The following is a 15,587-nucleotide window of genomic DNA, read 5'->3' as shown; positions in this document are numbered from 1 at the left end:
AAATTCACATATCATCTCTATTGAAACCACCAAAATATATAATTAAATATATTTTTTATCATTTTAAGATTTATATTAGAAACAGGAGCATTTATTATTTTTAAATTTAACTATGTTTAAATTTAAAAAAGATAAGATTTTATGTTTTAAAGCTATAAAATTAATAATTTTGACGATTACAAAAGATTTAATAAGATAGAGGTCTCAATCCAATGTTCCCCTTCGTCTAATCTTATTTTAAAATTTTTTTGCCAGATATGGCTTGGGAGAGGGTTGTATTATAACCACTTATTTTTTTAAAAATGTTTATGAAAAATTTAAAACCATTTACTATAATAAAAAGAAAAAATTATCAACATATTTTTTTAGCGCTGGAAAGGGTAAATCATATCAGTAACTAGGGGCTAGTAGAATTAGGTCGAATTAATTATATTATGCTTAAAAATATGATATAATAAGTATTCATTGGCTACTATTATAGCTTTAAATTCTATTTTTTTCCCTTTAACTTTCACCTTTTCTGGTGGTTGATAATCAAAAGAATTAGAAAAAAAATTAAAAAATTCATTAAAACTTAAACATTTTTTAAAATAAAATATCACATTTTGAAATTTTTTATGAATTATTTATATACAAATGGTGTATTATTGATAATAACAATTATCCTATAGGAGACTTAATAAACCAATGTAATCTACAAACCTGGGGTTTGGGGCTTGTTGGGGCAAAAATTAACTTTTACTAGAATCAATCTTAAAATATAAAATATTAAAAATATTTATTAATGTATAACTTAAGTTAAGTGTTTGTTGGGCTATCTCATGGTATTTAATAAATTCAATTATAAATTGTCAAGCTTATGATGATATTGACAAAAACGAATACTAGCCATATTCCTACTATTGGAAGAAAGTTGATAATGAGATCAAAAATTTTGATTATTTACCGGCCGGCTAAAAAACGTCGCGTTTTGAAATCTTATTAACTCCGAAACGTGTCATTCGTTTTTTATGAAATCTCCTGTCTTAATATTCTCAAAATATATAATTTTATAAAGTGGTTTTTAGAAAATTAAGATAAAAAAAATGTAGTCGTACATATATATTTTAAAAGATTTCCTTTAATTCATAAACTATAACATAAAAACAAAATATTTTAAATTTTATAAAGTGGCTTTTAGAAAATTAAGATAAAAAAATATAGTCGGACATATATATTTTTAAAGATTTATTCAAATTCATAAACTATAACATAAAATATTTTGGCATTATTAAACAAATCTCATTATTAAATACCACTAACAATATAAACATACGATAATTTTCTAAATTATGTATTTTATCAAAGATCTGATAATGATAAAATTTTGACATGAGAAGAAAAATTGGAATCAAGTTTAATTCCTGAATTCTCTAGGAAAAATTGGAATATTAATCCAGTTCACCAAGCTAACCCCATTGTTATCATATAACTCATCAAGCTCCTTTTGTTTTTCAACTAAGATTTTATCAAGCAAAACCATAGATTCGTAATACGAATTCCACTAGAATTTATCAGATACCTACCCAATTTCTTGATGTTACCTGCCATATTGGTAGACATTTTTTGTTTATTTTACAAAGTAAGACACTTTTGGATAGAACTTTGTGATATTATTTTATGTTATCAGCTAAAGCTAAAAAATTTTTGATGCCCATAATTAGGGGAGACCTGTATTATAATGAACCCAGGGTTATAGTGAGAGTACCTTTATTTTCTAGAGTATTAAACTCTAAGAGATAATTTTTTACCAAAACTATATACTTATATATTGCATATGCGGCTATAATTTTTATTTCTATCGGACCGCTTGAAGAATTTTTATAATGCTTTATATCATTCATACCTTCAAAAGTAACTTTTTACACTTTTACTATTTTTCAAAAATAAAGATTAATATACAATTTTACCACACAAAAATTATCTTATATAAAAGAAAAAATCCTATTTTATAGAATAACAATTTACCCGAACAAAATTGATAATATAAATACTTCAAAATATGATCTTAATCAAAGTGGTGCTACTGGGGCTATTTTTATGGGGTTAGGTCGAACCTTTTTTTTTTTTGCTATTTTTTAAAAATTTGACATGCAAAACTAAAAGAAAAAAAATCGAAAAATGTTATATGATAAATAATTGTTTGGTATACAAATAAATTATATCAAGCATAACAATCAAGACTGCTTTCAATGTCAGTTATTAGTTACATGGCTTTGCAATTTTATTGTTTTTTTATTTGCAAAGATTGTGAATTTAAATGATTTTATATAACACTTTTATGTTTAAATCATTAAATTCCTAAAAAAAAAATATATAACTTTTATATATGGAAAATTAAGCAGAGTTTGTAATAGCCTCGACCAAGAGCTTGTTCGTCCCCGGGTAGGGTTCACTCGGTTACCAAAAAAAATTCCAGGAAAAATGATATTTTGAAAAAATTATTAGAGATGTATTTTTGAAATTTAAACATATCATAAAACTAATAGAGCTGAACAAAATGAGATATTTTTTATTAAAAATGATAAAGTACTTATAATTTTCTTAAGGTTTGCCTTTAGGGTTCGTCATAACCCCGTTCTCCCCTACAAGTTTTCAATAAATTAAAAAGAAAAAACTTGATGTTTAATATTTAAAATGATTAGATGAAAAAGAGAAATCTATTTTATTACTTAGAATCTTTTTTATATATTTTGAGTCAAAAAAAAGATAAGCCTTAGCCTTAATTTCAATAAAAAAATGTTTTTAGAGCCAATCCCCTTTTTAACTTAATTTTCAGATTCAACTAAGTCAGTTGAAAAGTCGATAAATATAAAATTGTAACTTTCATGAAACTCCATTCGCGATATGATAATGCATTCACTATAATGCATTCGCTATAATGCATTTGCTATAATGCATTCGCTATAATGCATTCGCTATAATGCATTTGCTATAATGCATTCGCGATAATTCATTCGCTATAATGCATTCGCTATAATGCATTCACTCTAATGCATTCGCTATAATGCATTCGCTATAATGCATTCGCTATAATGCATTCGCTATGCATTCGCTATAATGCATTCGCTATAATGCATTCGCTATAATGCATTCGCTATAATGTATTCGCGATAATTCATTCGCTATAATACATTCGCTATAATGCATTCGCGGTAATATATTCGTATGATCTTCTTATCGTAAATATTTTTCTAAATTTAAGACGTTTATTTTTTACATAGCCTCCCTATATCATACTTCTATGCTAGTGTTGTTAATCGGCTTAGCCGAGTCGGCTCGAACAGAGCTCACCCAAATTTTGGGTCGTTTTTTTCGACTCCAACTCAAAGTTTTGGTCGTTTTTTACGACTTCGACCCGAGTTCAAGCCGAAAAAAACGACTTCGACCCAAAATATGGGTCGTTTTTTTCGACTCCGACCCAAGTCCAAGCCGAAAAAAACGACCTCGACTAAAATATGGGTCGTTTTTTACGACTCCGACTCAAAATTTGGGTTGTATTTTTCGACTCAAACTTGAAATTTGGGTCGTATTTTTCGACTCAAACTTGAAGTTAGGGTCGTATTTTTCGACTCAAACTAGAAGTTTGGGTCGTATTTTTCGACTCCAACTTGAAGTTTAGATCGTATTTTTCGACTCCAACTCAAAGTTTGGGTCGTTTTTCTGACTCAGACTCAAACATCGGGTCGTTTTATTCAATCCGACCCAAAATATGGATCGTTTTTTTTAAAGACGCCTTAAAGTTAGGGTTGCTTTTTTTCACCTAACCAAATATCTAGATCATTTTTTTGGACCAAAAGTCAAATAACATTTAGTAGATATTAATATTATAGGCGGGAAAGTTTCTTAAAGCTTCTTTAAATTATAAAGCTCTGATTTAACTATTCCATCATAGTTATTTTTTAAAATTTTTAAGTAAAGATGTACCATAGAAAAGAGCTATTTGTTATGATGGTTATTTTTGAACTTTTTTAAATGAAATAGATAAAAATATATATTGTAGACATGTTAAATCTAAATTTCAGTGAAGATGTACCATAGATAAGTGACAATTGTCATAATCGACATTTTTGAACTTTTTTGAGTTTTTTATAGCAAATTGCTAAAAATATATATTCTGAACATGTTAAATTAAAAATTCAGTGAGGATGTATCATAGATAGGTGACAATTGTCATAATCGTTATTTTTGAACTTTCTTCAATTTTTTTAAAGGAAATAGCTAAAAATATATATTCTAAACATGTTAAATTTAAAATTCAGTGAGGATATATCATATATAGGTGACAATTGTCATAATCGCTATTTTTGAACTTTTTCAAATTTTTTTAAAGGAAATAGCTAAAAATATATATTCTAAACATGTTAAATTTAAAATTCAGTGAGGATGTATCATAGATAGGTGACAATTGTCATAATCTTTATTTTTGAAATTTTTTCAATTTTTTTAAAGGAAATAGCTAAAAATATATATTCTAAACATGTTAAATTAAAAATTCAGTGAGGATGTATCATAGATAGGTGACAATTGTCATAATCGTTATTTTTGAACTTTTTTCAATTTTTTAAAGGAAATAGCTAAAAATATATATTCTAAACATGTTAAATTAAAAATTCAGTGAGGATGTATCATAGATAGGTGACAATTGTCATAATCGCTATTTTTGAACTTTTTTCAATTTTTTTAAAGGAAATAGCTAAAAATATATATTCTAAACATGTTAAATTTAAAATTCAGTGAGGATGTATCATAGATAGGTGACAATTGTCATAATCGCTATTTTTGAACTTTTTCAAATTTTTTTAAAGGAAATAGCTAAAAAAATATATCCTAAACATGTTAAATTAAAATATCAGTGAGGATGTATCACAGATAGGTGACAATTGTCATAATCTTTATTTTTGAACTTTTTTCAATTTTTTTAAAGGAAATAGCTAAAAATATATATTCTAAACATGTTAAATTAAAAATTCAGTGAGGATGTATCATAGATAGGTGACAATTATCATAATCGCTATTTTTGAACTTTTTTCAATTTTTTTAAAGGAAATAGCTAAAAATATATATTCTAAACATGTTAAATTAAAAATTCAGTGAGGATGTATCATAGATAGGTGACAATTGTCATAATCGCTATTTTTGAACTTTTTCAAATTATTTTAAAGGAAATAGCTAAAAAAATATATCCTAAACATGTTAAATTAAAATATCAGTGAGGATGTATCACAGATAGGTGACAATTGTCATAATCTTTATTTTTGAACTTTTTTCAATTTTTTTAAAGGAAATAGCTAAAAATATATATTCTAAACATGTTAAATTAAAAATTCAGTGAGGATGTAACATAGATAGGTGACAATTGTCATAATCGCTATTTTTGAACTTTTTTCAATTTTTTTAAAGGAAATAGCTAAAAATATATATTCTAAACATGTTAAATTAAAAATTCAGTGAGGATGTATCATAGATAGGTGACAATTGTTATAATCGCTATTTTTGAACTTTTTCAAATTTTTTTAAAGGAAATAGCTAAAAAAATATATCCTAAACATGTTAAATTAAAATATCAGTGATGATGTATCACAGATAAGGGACAAAAAATGGTTATTATATATACGAGTAGTTAGGTACATAATAATCTTTAAGTGATAAAATGAGATGCTAATATATTTCTTGTAATTTTAATTTATAATAAAATTCTTAAATGTTATTGTCATAGACTGGGTTAGAAAATCAACTATTACATAAACTCATCTATGTTTTATTCATATTATATTTTTAAGTTTGAGGATATAAAAATATTTCCTCTTTGAAGTTACTAGTTAGGATAAAATTTACTTGGCACATCTTACAATGATATTTATACTTGTTTTTTTTTCGATAAATTTTATGCGATATACATGAAGGAAATTACATATCATTGTACAGAGAAATAACTTTGTATATATTATCTGCACCCATATCTTTTTTATCAATCTCTATCGATGACATTTTAAATTATATTGGAAACTAGATTGTGTAGATTTCTAAATATTAATTTAAAAGATTAAGATGCTAGAATTAATTATAGATATATCTTAATAATTTGTATATGCATTTATTATTATTTGAGAGAGTGTTAGAAAAGCGGATAAGGGAACAAATCAAAATTGATGAAATGCAGTTTGGTTTTACATCGGGAAAAGGCACGACAGATGCAATTTTTGTGGTGAGACAAATTCAGGAGAAGTATCTTGCGAAGGAAAAGAAACTCTATTATGCGTTTGTTGATTTGGAGAAAGCATTTGATAGGGTGCCGCGTGAGATTACAAGATGGGCCTTGAGAAAATCCGGTGTGGAGGAATGGTTAGTTACCGCAGTGATGGCAATGTATGTTGGAGCACAAACAGCAGTACGGACGGATCATGGTGATAGTGACAGCTTTGAGGTGAAGGTAGGACTTCATCAAGGATCCGTGCTGAGTCCATTATTATTTATCTTAGTAATGGATGTGGTGGCTAGAGAAATGCGTGAAGGACTTCCCTGGGAGATATTATATGCAGATGACCTTGTATTAATGGCAAACAGTGAGGGAGAATTGAGGGATAAAGTTAGTAAATGGAAGATGACTATGGAAGCAAAGGGCCTGAAAATGAATGCATCAAAAACAAAGGTGATGATTGGTGGGGAAAATCTAAAGATAGAAGAATCAGGTAAGTGGCCTTGTGGTGTATGTGGGAAAGGAGTTGCTAGAAATTCTATCCAATGCACCAGATGCCAGAAATGGGTACATAAAAGATGTAGTGGGAAAAAAGGCAGTTTGATGTTAGAAAGAATGACCTTTATTTGTAAAACATGCATGAAAGGGATACATAATAATGATAACCTAAAAAATGGTGGTCTGGATATTGGCAATGGGTTAACCCTAGAAAAAGTGGATAAGTTTTGTTATTTAGGTGATATGCTAAACGCAGATGGTGGTGTAGATTCTGCTGTTGTTGCAAGGATCAGACAAGCTTGGAAGAAGTTCAGAGAGATGTCATCTATTCTTACAAATAAAAAAGTTTCTCTGAAGTTAAAGGGGAAAGTTTACGTAAGCTGCGTGAGGAGTTGTTTAGTTTATGGCGGTGAAACATGGGCAATGAAAGCAATTCACGAAGCCAAATTAGAAAGAACAGAGATGAGGATGGTTAGATGGATGTGTGGGGTATCTCTGAGAGAGAGAAAAACTAGCAAGGAATTGCGAGCAAGATTAGGTATAGAAATGATTGGTATGGTAATGCGACGAAATAGACTAAGATGGTTTGGGCATGTGGAACGTATGACAAGAGATGACTGGATAAAGAGATGCACAATGATGGAAGTAGGAGGATCAAGACCTAGAGGAAGACCCAAGATGACGTGGACAAATGTGATAGCGGCGGATATGAGAAGCTTGAATCTTACAAGTATTGATGCTCAGGACCGTCAAAAATGGAAAAGAAAAATCAGAGGGAAAACTGGCCTACCCGGGTAAACCTGGAAATCGCCATAAAACGGAGAAGAAGAAGAAGAAGAAGTCTATTACAATTATTCTAAATAAATTTGATATTAATCAATAATTGTTATATGTCAAAGGCTATCAAATATTTAATATTTAATTGGTGGGGGTGGGGAGGGGGGGATTTGGTTTTATTTGACGTATTGAATTCTCCTCTTAAAAATAAATTAAAAAAGTAATCAATGATTTTATTGAAGAAAGAATTTAATTTTTTATATATTGTAAATTCTATAATTTCTTAATAGGAAAAAGTCTAACTTTAATTTAATTTTCCCAAAGTGGCAAAAAAGAATGAAACTTCTGATTCCGATATTCATCATCTTTTACAAATGCATAATTAATTCCAGTGATATTTTCATTATAAATGAATCTAATGTGTTAATATTTGATTCTCATATGAACACTGAAGGTAGCTCTTTCTGTTAATCCTTGGTAATGTTTGACTTGGGCTATTGAGAAAAAATGTTACTCCACTTAGATTCCAACTTCAAGTTCACAATGGCCTAGATTTTCAGGGAAAAAAAAAGTTGATATATTTTAATTTTTTGAAAACCAATCATTTTAGTTTTGAAATAAAAAATGGCCTAAAATCTGCAAATTTATTAAAGCTCACTCTTATATAAATATAAGTTTCTTTAAAATTAGAATATAATTCCTTATATAGCATAAAACTAATATTTTCTTTGATTTCTCTCCTTTAATCTTTATTGATATAAAACGGTTTTACCATGCATTCTCTTTAATAGAAAAGAAATTTATATATGTAATTTTCTTTAATTATTAATTTGAATGAATTATAGTAGTAATAAAAGTGAATGATTTATTATTATTCATTACGAGTAAAAATATAATTTTAATTAATATTTTTTTTAATATACATATTTAATATTTTTCAATTTACAGATATAATGTTAATATCTCGGTTAATGATGCATACTACCTTAAGGTATTACCTATCATATTTTTATTTTGTTTATTTTTCATTTGGATTGGCACTACCAAATATATTTATAATATATATTTGAAAAATCGTTATTTTTGGAAAACGTCTGTGGCCTAGTAGGTAAGAGCGTTGCTTGCCAATCCGATGGTTATGGGTTCAAATCCCAGCAATGATATTTTTTTCTTAATCTAACTTGGTGGTTCCGTCTTTGGGAGATGATATATATGAGACCTGACTCCACGTGATTCCGTATAAATATATGTTAAATAATAAGGGTCTTATTACATTTTAATAAATTTTGGTATTTGGTAGTATGTATCAGAGCCCTGCAGGCCTGGCCCTAAGCCCGGATTTTATATTTTATAAATATACCCGGGCCGGGCCGGGCCTAAGATTGTTAAACCCGCACCGGGCCGGGCCGGGCCTTAATATTTTTATAAAAGAGTTAATGGTTATAAGATTATATTATATTATAGTTATGATTAATATAATATTGGGTAATGGTTAACACACCTAACACCCACAGATCGATCTAATTATTAATTTCCTGCAAATTTATTCAAAGTATTAATATATTTTTTTATAATTCATATCTAAATTTTTACAACATATTTTACCAAAACAATCAAATAAAAGAATATTTTAAATAAGCCCCAATATTCAAGTATTAATAATATAATTTTTATAATTCATATCTAAATTTTTAGAATATTTACTAAAACAATCAAATAAAGGAATATCATGGCACAAAATACTAATGATATAATTAATAAAATTAAAAATAATATTTATTCTTTTAGAAATACAAATAATAATTTAAAATCTGAAATATGGGCTAAATTTAACATCATCATAGATGAAAATAAAAAAAACATTGGCTACGTACAATGTAAGAATTGTTCAAGTATATTATTTTATAATTATAAACATGGTACATCACATCTAAAAAGACATAAATATGATGGTAAATCCATGAAAATTAATAATTTTTTTTTACACCTGAAAAACCAACCTATAAATGTAATATAAAATATTTAAAAATTAGAAAATAAATTATATTAATATTGTGCAATTAGATTATATTTTCAAAATACTATTTATTATACATGCATTTTTTTAAATAGCGATTTATTTTTATTTTATAAATTAAATAGTAAATTAAATACAATATATTATATTCTCAAAATATTTTCCATTTTTATAAATTAAATATTAGTTTTATTTTTTTTAAATGCAATATATAATATAGTATATGCTCAAAATATTATTACCATTTTATGAATATTAGTTTTATTTTTATAAATGCAAAAAGATGAATTTTTGTATATACCAGGTCGAATATAATTTTAAAAATAAATTCCGAGCCGGGCCTGAAATTTTTTTTTTAAATATCCGGGCCGGGCCTCAAATTTTTAAAAACGGGCCGGGCCTTAAATCTATAAATCCGGGCCGGGCCGTAAAAAATTTTTTTTTAAATATCCGGGCCGGGCCTAAAAAATTTAAAACCGGGCCGGGCCGTGCAAATGGTGCCTCTGCAGGTCTCTGGTATGTATAAAATAAAAATTGTAAATCACGATTCACTCGGTATTGCTTAGCATCATTAACCTAATATCTCAGACTTCATTTTTTCTATTATTTATATTCCTGATCACTTTATTATTATATAAAATAGGGTATGGCATTAAATCAAAACGACTATCATTTTTTTTAAATTATCAATAATTTTTTTAAATAGCATATTCTGAATTAAGAGTTCTAAGTAAATTGCAAATATTGAATAAACTCATAGTTCTTAGATATAAAAACATTTTGTTTCATCATTTTGAGATAAAAGAAAGCTTAAATTTCAAAATAAATATGATTAATTAATTTAAAATATAAGTTAGGCCAATAATTTTTTTTTCATTATAAAAAACATAATCTCCCTTTTTATAAACTTTAATGTTTTCATGAATTACTTTTCATTCATTTTGTAATTTAATTCTTTCAAAAATATTAAAAAATTTTTGCATGAATTTTAAATTTATATTTTCATATTGTGCTATAAATTAAACCGTAATTTTTAAAAATATACAAATTAAATTTTTAAAAATGCTCCATTTTGCGGAAATTTTCATATAATATATTATTATTATAATAGTTATTTAATATATAATTAATTTTTTACATTTATTTATATATGAAATTTTTTACAATATTTTTTTAAGAGATTAAGAAAAAATTAAAACATATTTATAATATTATTTTACTTAGAATTGGAATCAAAATGCATACAATAATGTTGAAAAATTTGTTAAAAAATGTGAATTCAAGCATAATCTCATGAAGGACAGAGCTATTAAAGGTTATATAAATATATTTAATACTTTAAAGGTCGATTCCAATATATAAGGAAACACTGATTTTTTTTACCAATTATTTATTTTAAACCTTTAGAAAAATAAGACAAAATATAAAGAGAAATGCACATATTTTATGAATTATAATGTCACAATTCACGAATAAAAAATAAATCTCTCTCCTAAAAATTTTGGTTTTCCTAGGACTGTCAAATGAGTTTTTTAAAAATTCCACGATGGATTCATAATAATTACCTCAGATTTTGAAAACTGACAAAATAAAATATTGGCCTTGTTTTATAATTCCAAGCATTGATATTCCAGGCTTGGAGCTTACTTTGATCACTAAGTATATCTCAAAGTAAAAATGACGTTCTATCTAAGACGCGCATGGAAGATCTAAAACATTACAAATTAAAGTTCAGACAAGAGGTTTTGTTCGTTTTCATTTTGTTAATAAATTGATTTCTTTTTTATGGTAAAACAAAACTGATTAAGGAATCAATCAGACACTAAATATTAGCACAAACCAAATATTAATATTATGGTATTAATAGGTCACCTTGTTTATCTTTACTAACTAGGGATATTTTTTCCAATTCAAGCAACTTCAGTTTCTTTATAAAATTTCTAAATAAGGGTTGTTTAATAGTAAAGAATAGAAATATATTAATTATCAACAGAGAGGAACTGGAAATTATTCGGTCCCGTGGGCAATTACAGAGCCTCATTTTTATGGGGCATCGCTCCCATACCCTTATTTGCTGGCCTTGACTCTTTTTTGTCCGACCTTCGGGCTGGAACACCTCCTTTTAAATACTTTTTATATCTTTTTTGACAACATTTGACCAAACGATGGATTTTATTATAAAAACGATTTTAATAAATGGAAAAACTAATATATCATACCATACTTCATATTTTATTCTAAGATAATTGTACTTTTATCTTTAATTATACTCATTATATTCCACATAAAATTAATATACATATATTTTATATATAAAACATTGCAAGAATAGTGTTTACAAAAGCAGCATTAATTAAAAAAATAAATGATTTAAATTGAATATGAAATAATATTTGATTAAAAATTGAAATTTAGTTCTAAAATAGAATTCTATAATATCCATAATTGAGGATGAAAATAATTTATAATATTTAACTATTTAAATTTTCCGTTATGTCATGTTTTTGATGTAAAAATTACAATATTTTCACTTAATATTATTAGGTTGTATTAAAAAATTAAACGTTTAAACATGACAAAATGAACATTATATGAAAGTTAAATATCTATTTTAATATTTGAGAAAGTTTCAGATTGATATATAATGTTTAAATATATGTTAAGATCAAATTAGTAATATTACCACCATTGAGGTTAGTAGAATCGTGAACACTAACTACGACGATCCCAAGTCCGTGTGCAAAAAGTGGAGGGTTGGCGTCAGGTCGGAAACCGGCTGTAAAAACGTACTCCAAAATGATGATAGTTTCAAATAAAACTCTACAACAGAAAGCTAGGGCGTCCTCAAACGACGCGCACTGCATCTCCCGCCCGTGCAATGCGAATAATACACTAGGGTTACCGCCTGACTCAGAACGAAGGCGGTCAAGGAATTTAGTTGTGGATAGAATGCCAATAACATGCTGGAATGTGGGTACATTGATGGGAAAGAGCTTCGAGGTCGCATAAATGCTAAAATTCTAAGAAGAAGAAAGATACACATCGCCTGCCTACAAGAGACGAGGTGGAATGGAACTAAAGCTCGGGAGTTAGGAGAGGGATACAAGTTTTTCTACAGTGGGTCACCAAATCGTAGAAACGGGGTGCGAATCCTTCAAGGACAAGGTGGTGGAAGTCAAATCATGAGACAGGTTAATGTGGGTGAAGATTGCAGATCAAGGAGGCCTCCTAACCGTTATGTGCGAGTATGCTCCTCAAATTGAGTGTATGGAATGAGAGAAAGATATATTCTTCGATTCATTGGAAAAAGAGATGCAAGGAATACGACATGAAGAAAAGATAATTATTGGGGCGGACTTCAAAGCCCACATAGGAAAAGATCGTCTCGGGTATGAACGAAATCATGGAGGCTATGGGTATGGTCTGAAAAACAAAGAAGGGGAAAACTTCTCCAAGTATCCCAAGCATATGATATGGCGATCGTTAACACTTATTTTCAAAAGCGTGAAGATCATATTGTGACTTATAGATGTGGAAAGCATTTTAGTCAAATTGACTATCTGCTTATACGGCGAAAGGATTTATGGAGGATCAAAGATTGCAAAGTAATACCGGGAGAAGAAATCGTCAGGCAACATCGTCCACTTGTCATGGATCTTGAAAGAAAAGTGTTTCCGGAAAGAAGAAAGATTTATGAACCTCGAATTAGGTATGAAATGCTAAAGGACATGCCGACGAACGATAAATACCATCAGAAAGCCTCCACACTCTTAGGTGCCAGGAAGTTAGAACGAAACGTAGACGACGATTGGGAGACGCTAACTGCGGACATAAAGGAAACAGCGATTCAGATTCTAGGACAGACCAAAGGAGGCAAAGCTTTGAATAAGGAACTATGGTGGTGGGATCAATCGGTTAGGGATTTCATCGAAAGAAAAAAATTCTATATAGACGGTGGCATAAATCTAAAAAGTCGGAGGATTATCAACAGCGTCTACATGAGCGGGAGGGGTAGGAACAGTTTGCATCCTATTTTTTGAGGGGGTAGGGGGTAAGCTGCTTTAATGGGTGTAGGATAAATTTTTTTGGGGACTATTATTAAATTTTGAGATGAAATAGGACAAAATTTATTACTGTAAAAATTAATACTTTTATTATAGTATTATTATAATACAATTCATCGACCAAATTTATATATTGCCAACAATCATACACATTGTTTTCCAAATAAACATCCTTTTAAATATAATTTAAAAGGTTTAGATATTTCAGCATAATAATTAATTCATTGTAAATAATGGAGGTTTTAATTAAATTTATTATCTAAAAAATAAATTCTTTATATTCACCAAAATATCGTTAGTTGGTAGTAGAGATAGATTAATTTAAGTTATTCTTTATAAATTCTTTGAAAAGAGTATCAATAAATAAATAGGTGGAAATAATGATAAAGACAGGGGGGTTTTGAAGGGGGTTTGCTTCCAGTGAAAATCCTGTCATGTAGACGCTGATTATCAAGAATATAGGGAGGCAAAGAGAGTCGCGATAAAGGCCGTTGCAATAGCGTAGAATGCTGCGTACACCGAGATGGCAAACAAACTGGATCATAAAGGGGGCGATAGGCTTATGTACAAATTGGCCAAGATAAGGGAGAAGAAAAGTCGCGATGTCGGAGTCCTTAAAATAGTCAAAAACGAGGAGGGTCAAACCTTATTCAAGCCGAAGGAGGTGATGGAAAGGTGGAAAGGATATTTCAAGGAACTTATGAATATTGCTAATGGCAAAGATTTACTTCCCGATATTGAGCCAAACATAAGTATGGTCGAACTCATTCAGGAGGATGAAGTTAGGATGCAAATGAACAAGAAACAAAAAGGAAAAGCTAATGGCCCAGATGAAATTCCTATGGAAGCATGGATCGGATGCCGAGAAGAAGGAGTCACGACCATGACGAACCTCTTTAACAAGATATTGGGAAAAGAACGAATTCCTAATCAATGGAGAGCAAGCACGATTTTACCCTTATTCAAAGGCAAAGGAGACCCTCAGGAGTGTGGTAATTACAGAGATATCAAGCTAACTTGCCACTCCTTGAAACTTATAGAAAGGATCTTAGTAAAAGATGGAAATATCGGCTAACCAAATCGGATTTGTGGCCGGTAAATCCATAATCGATCCGATCTTCGCACTAAGACAAATGATGGATAAATATGGAGAAAAGAAAAGAAACCTACATATGGTCTTTATTGACTTGGAGAAAGCTTATGGCACGGTCCCTCGCGATTTAATATAATGGTGCTTGAGAAAACATAATATCCCTGACGCATATGTACGGCTTATAAAAAATATATATGAAGCATCAACTACTTGCGTTAGAACGACAGAAATTGGATTATATCAAGGATCTGCTCTAAGTCCTTTTTTATTCAATATAATTATGGACACGATAACGAGAGACATCCAAAAGCCATCTCCTTGGTGTAAGCTATATGGCCGATGATATAGTACTATGTGAAGAGACAAAGGAGAAAGTATTCGAAGTAGCCGAAAAGTAGTCAAAACGCTTAGCTGGATATGGTTTAAAGGTCAACAATCGATACATTGAGACAGGGGCGTCGCTAGCCTTCACAATCTCTGGGGGATCAACTAAAAAATTTATTATGGGGGGCCAATTTGCAGGCCTTTGGCCCACTTTTGCCTGGCCTTCGGCCGGGTTTTATATTAATATATTATACTTTTTTATAATTTACTAATTCTGAACAATTATTCTGATTTTCATATTTTGCCATTTATTATATTATGCATACAAAATAAACTGACATATAAAAAACGACATAATGCGATAATATAATTCTTAGCAACTTACATTGACAAAAGGTTATCAAACTAGTATAGCTCTCTGTTACCATTTTAGACAATGTTTTATAGAATGGATTAATAAGGAAAAATTTATTGGCCTAAACCCAATCAACAATTTTTGAAGGAGAGAGTATAAACGACCAATCCAAATTATAAAACTATTGGTTAGAGCTTCCTCTTAGATGACATGATGGAAGC

The 15,587-nt window shown here is 28.9% G+C and overlaps 1 protein-coding gene across 2 annotated transcripts in view; it reads left to right on the top strand.

Moving 5' to 3' along the window:
• The first annotated feature begins 1,544 nt into the window (after positions 1–1,544).
• LOC135929985 (cysteine-rich venom protein pseudechetoxin-like) overlaps positions 1,545–15,587 on the top strand; it is a 73,680-nt gene continuing 59,637 nt past the window's right edge. For both annotated transcript variants that reach the window (XM_065466743.1, XM_065466745.1), the window contains exons 1-2: positions 1,545–1,621; positions 10,755–10,845. In XM_065466743.1, the coding sequence (XP_065322815.1) occupies positions 1,577–1,621; positions 10,755–10,845 (136 nt within the window). In that variant the 5' untranslated portion in view covers positions 1,545–1,576. The remainder of the gene's footprint in view (positions 1,622–10,754; positions 10,846–15,587) is intronic.

The sequence above is a fragment of the Gordionus sp. m RMFG-2023 genome, chromosome 5 (genome assembly GCF_954871325.1).
Source record: "Gordionus sp. m RMFG-2023 chromosome 5, tfGorSpeb1-WG-v2, whole genome shotgun sequence".
Classification (NCBI taxonomy): Eukaryota; Metazoa; Nematomorpha; class Gordioida; order Chordodea; family Parachordodidae; genus Gordionus; species Gordionus sp. m RMFG-2023.
Note: the sequence above shows the minus strand (reverse complement) of the source record. Positions and strands in the feature narration are given on the sequence as shown.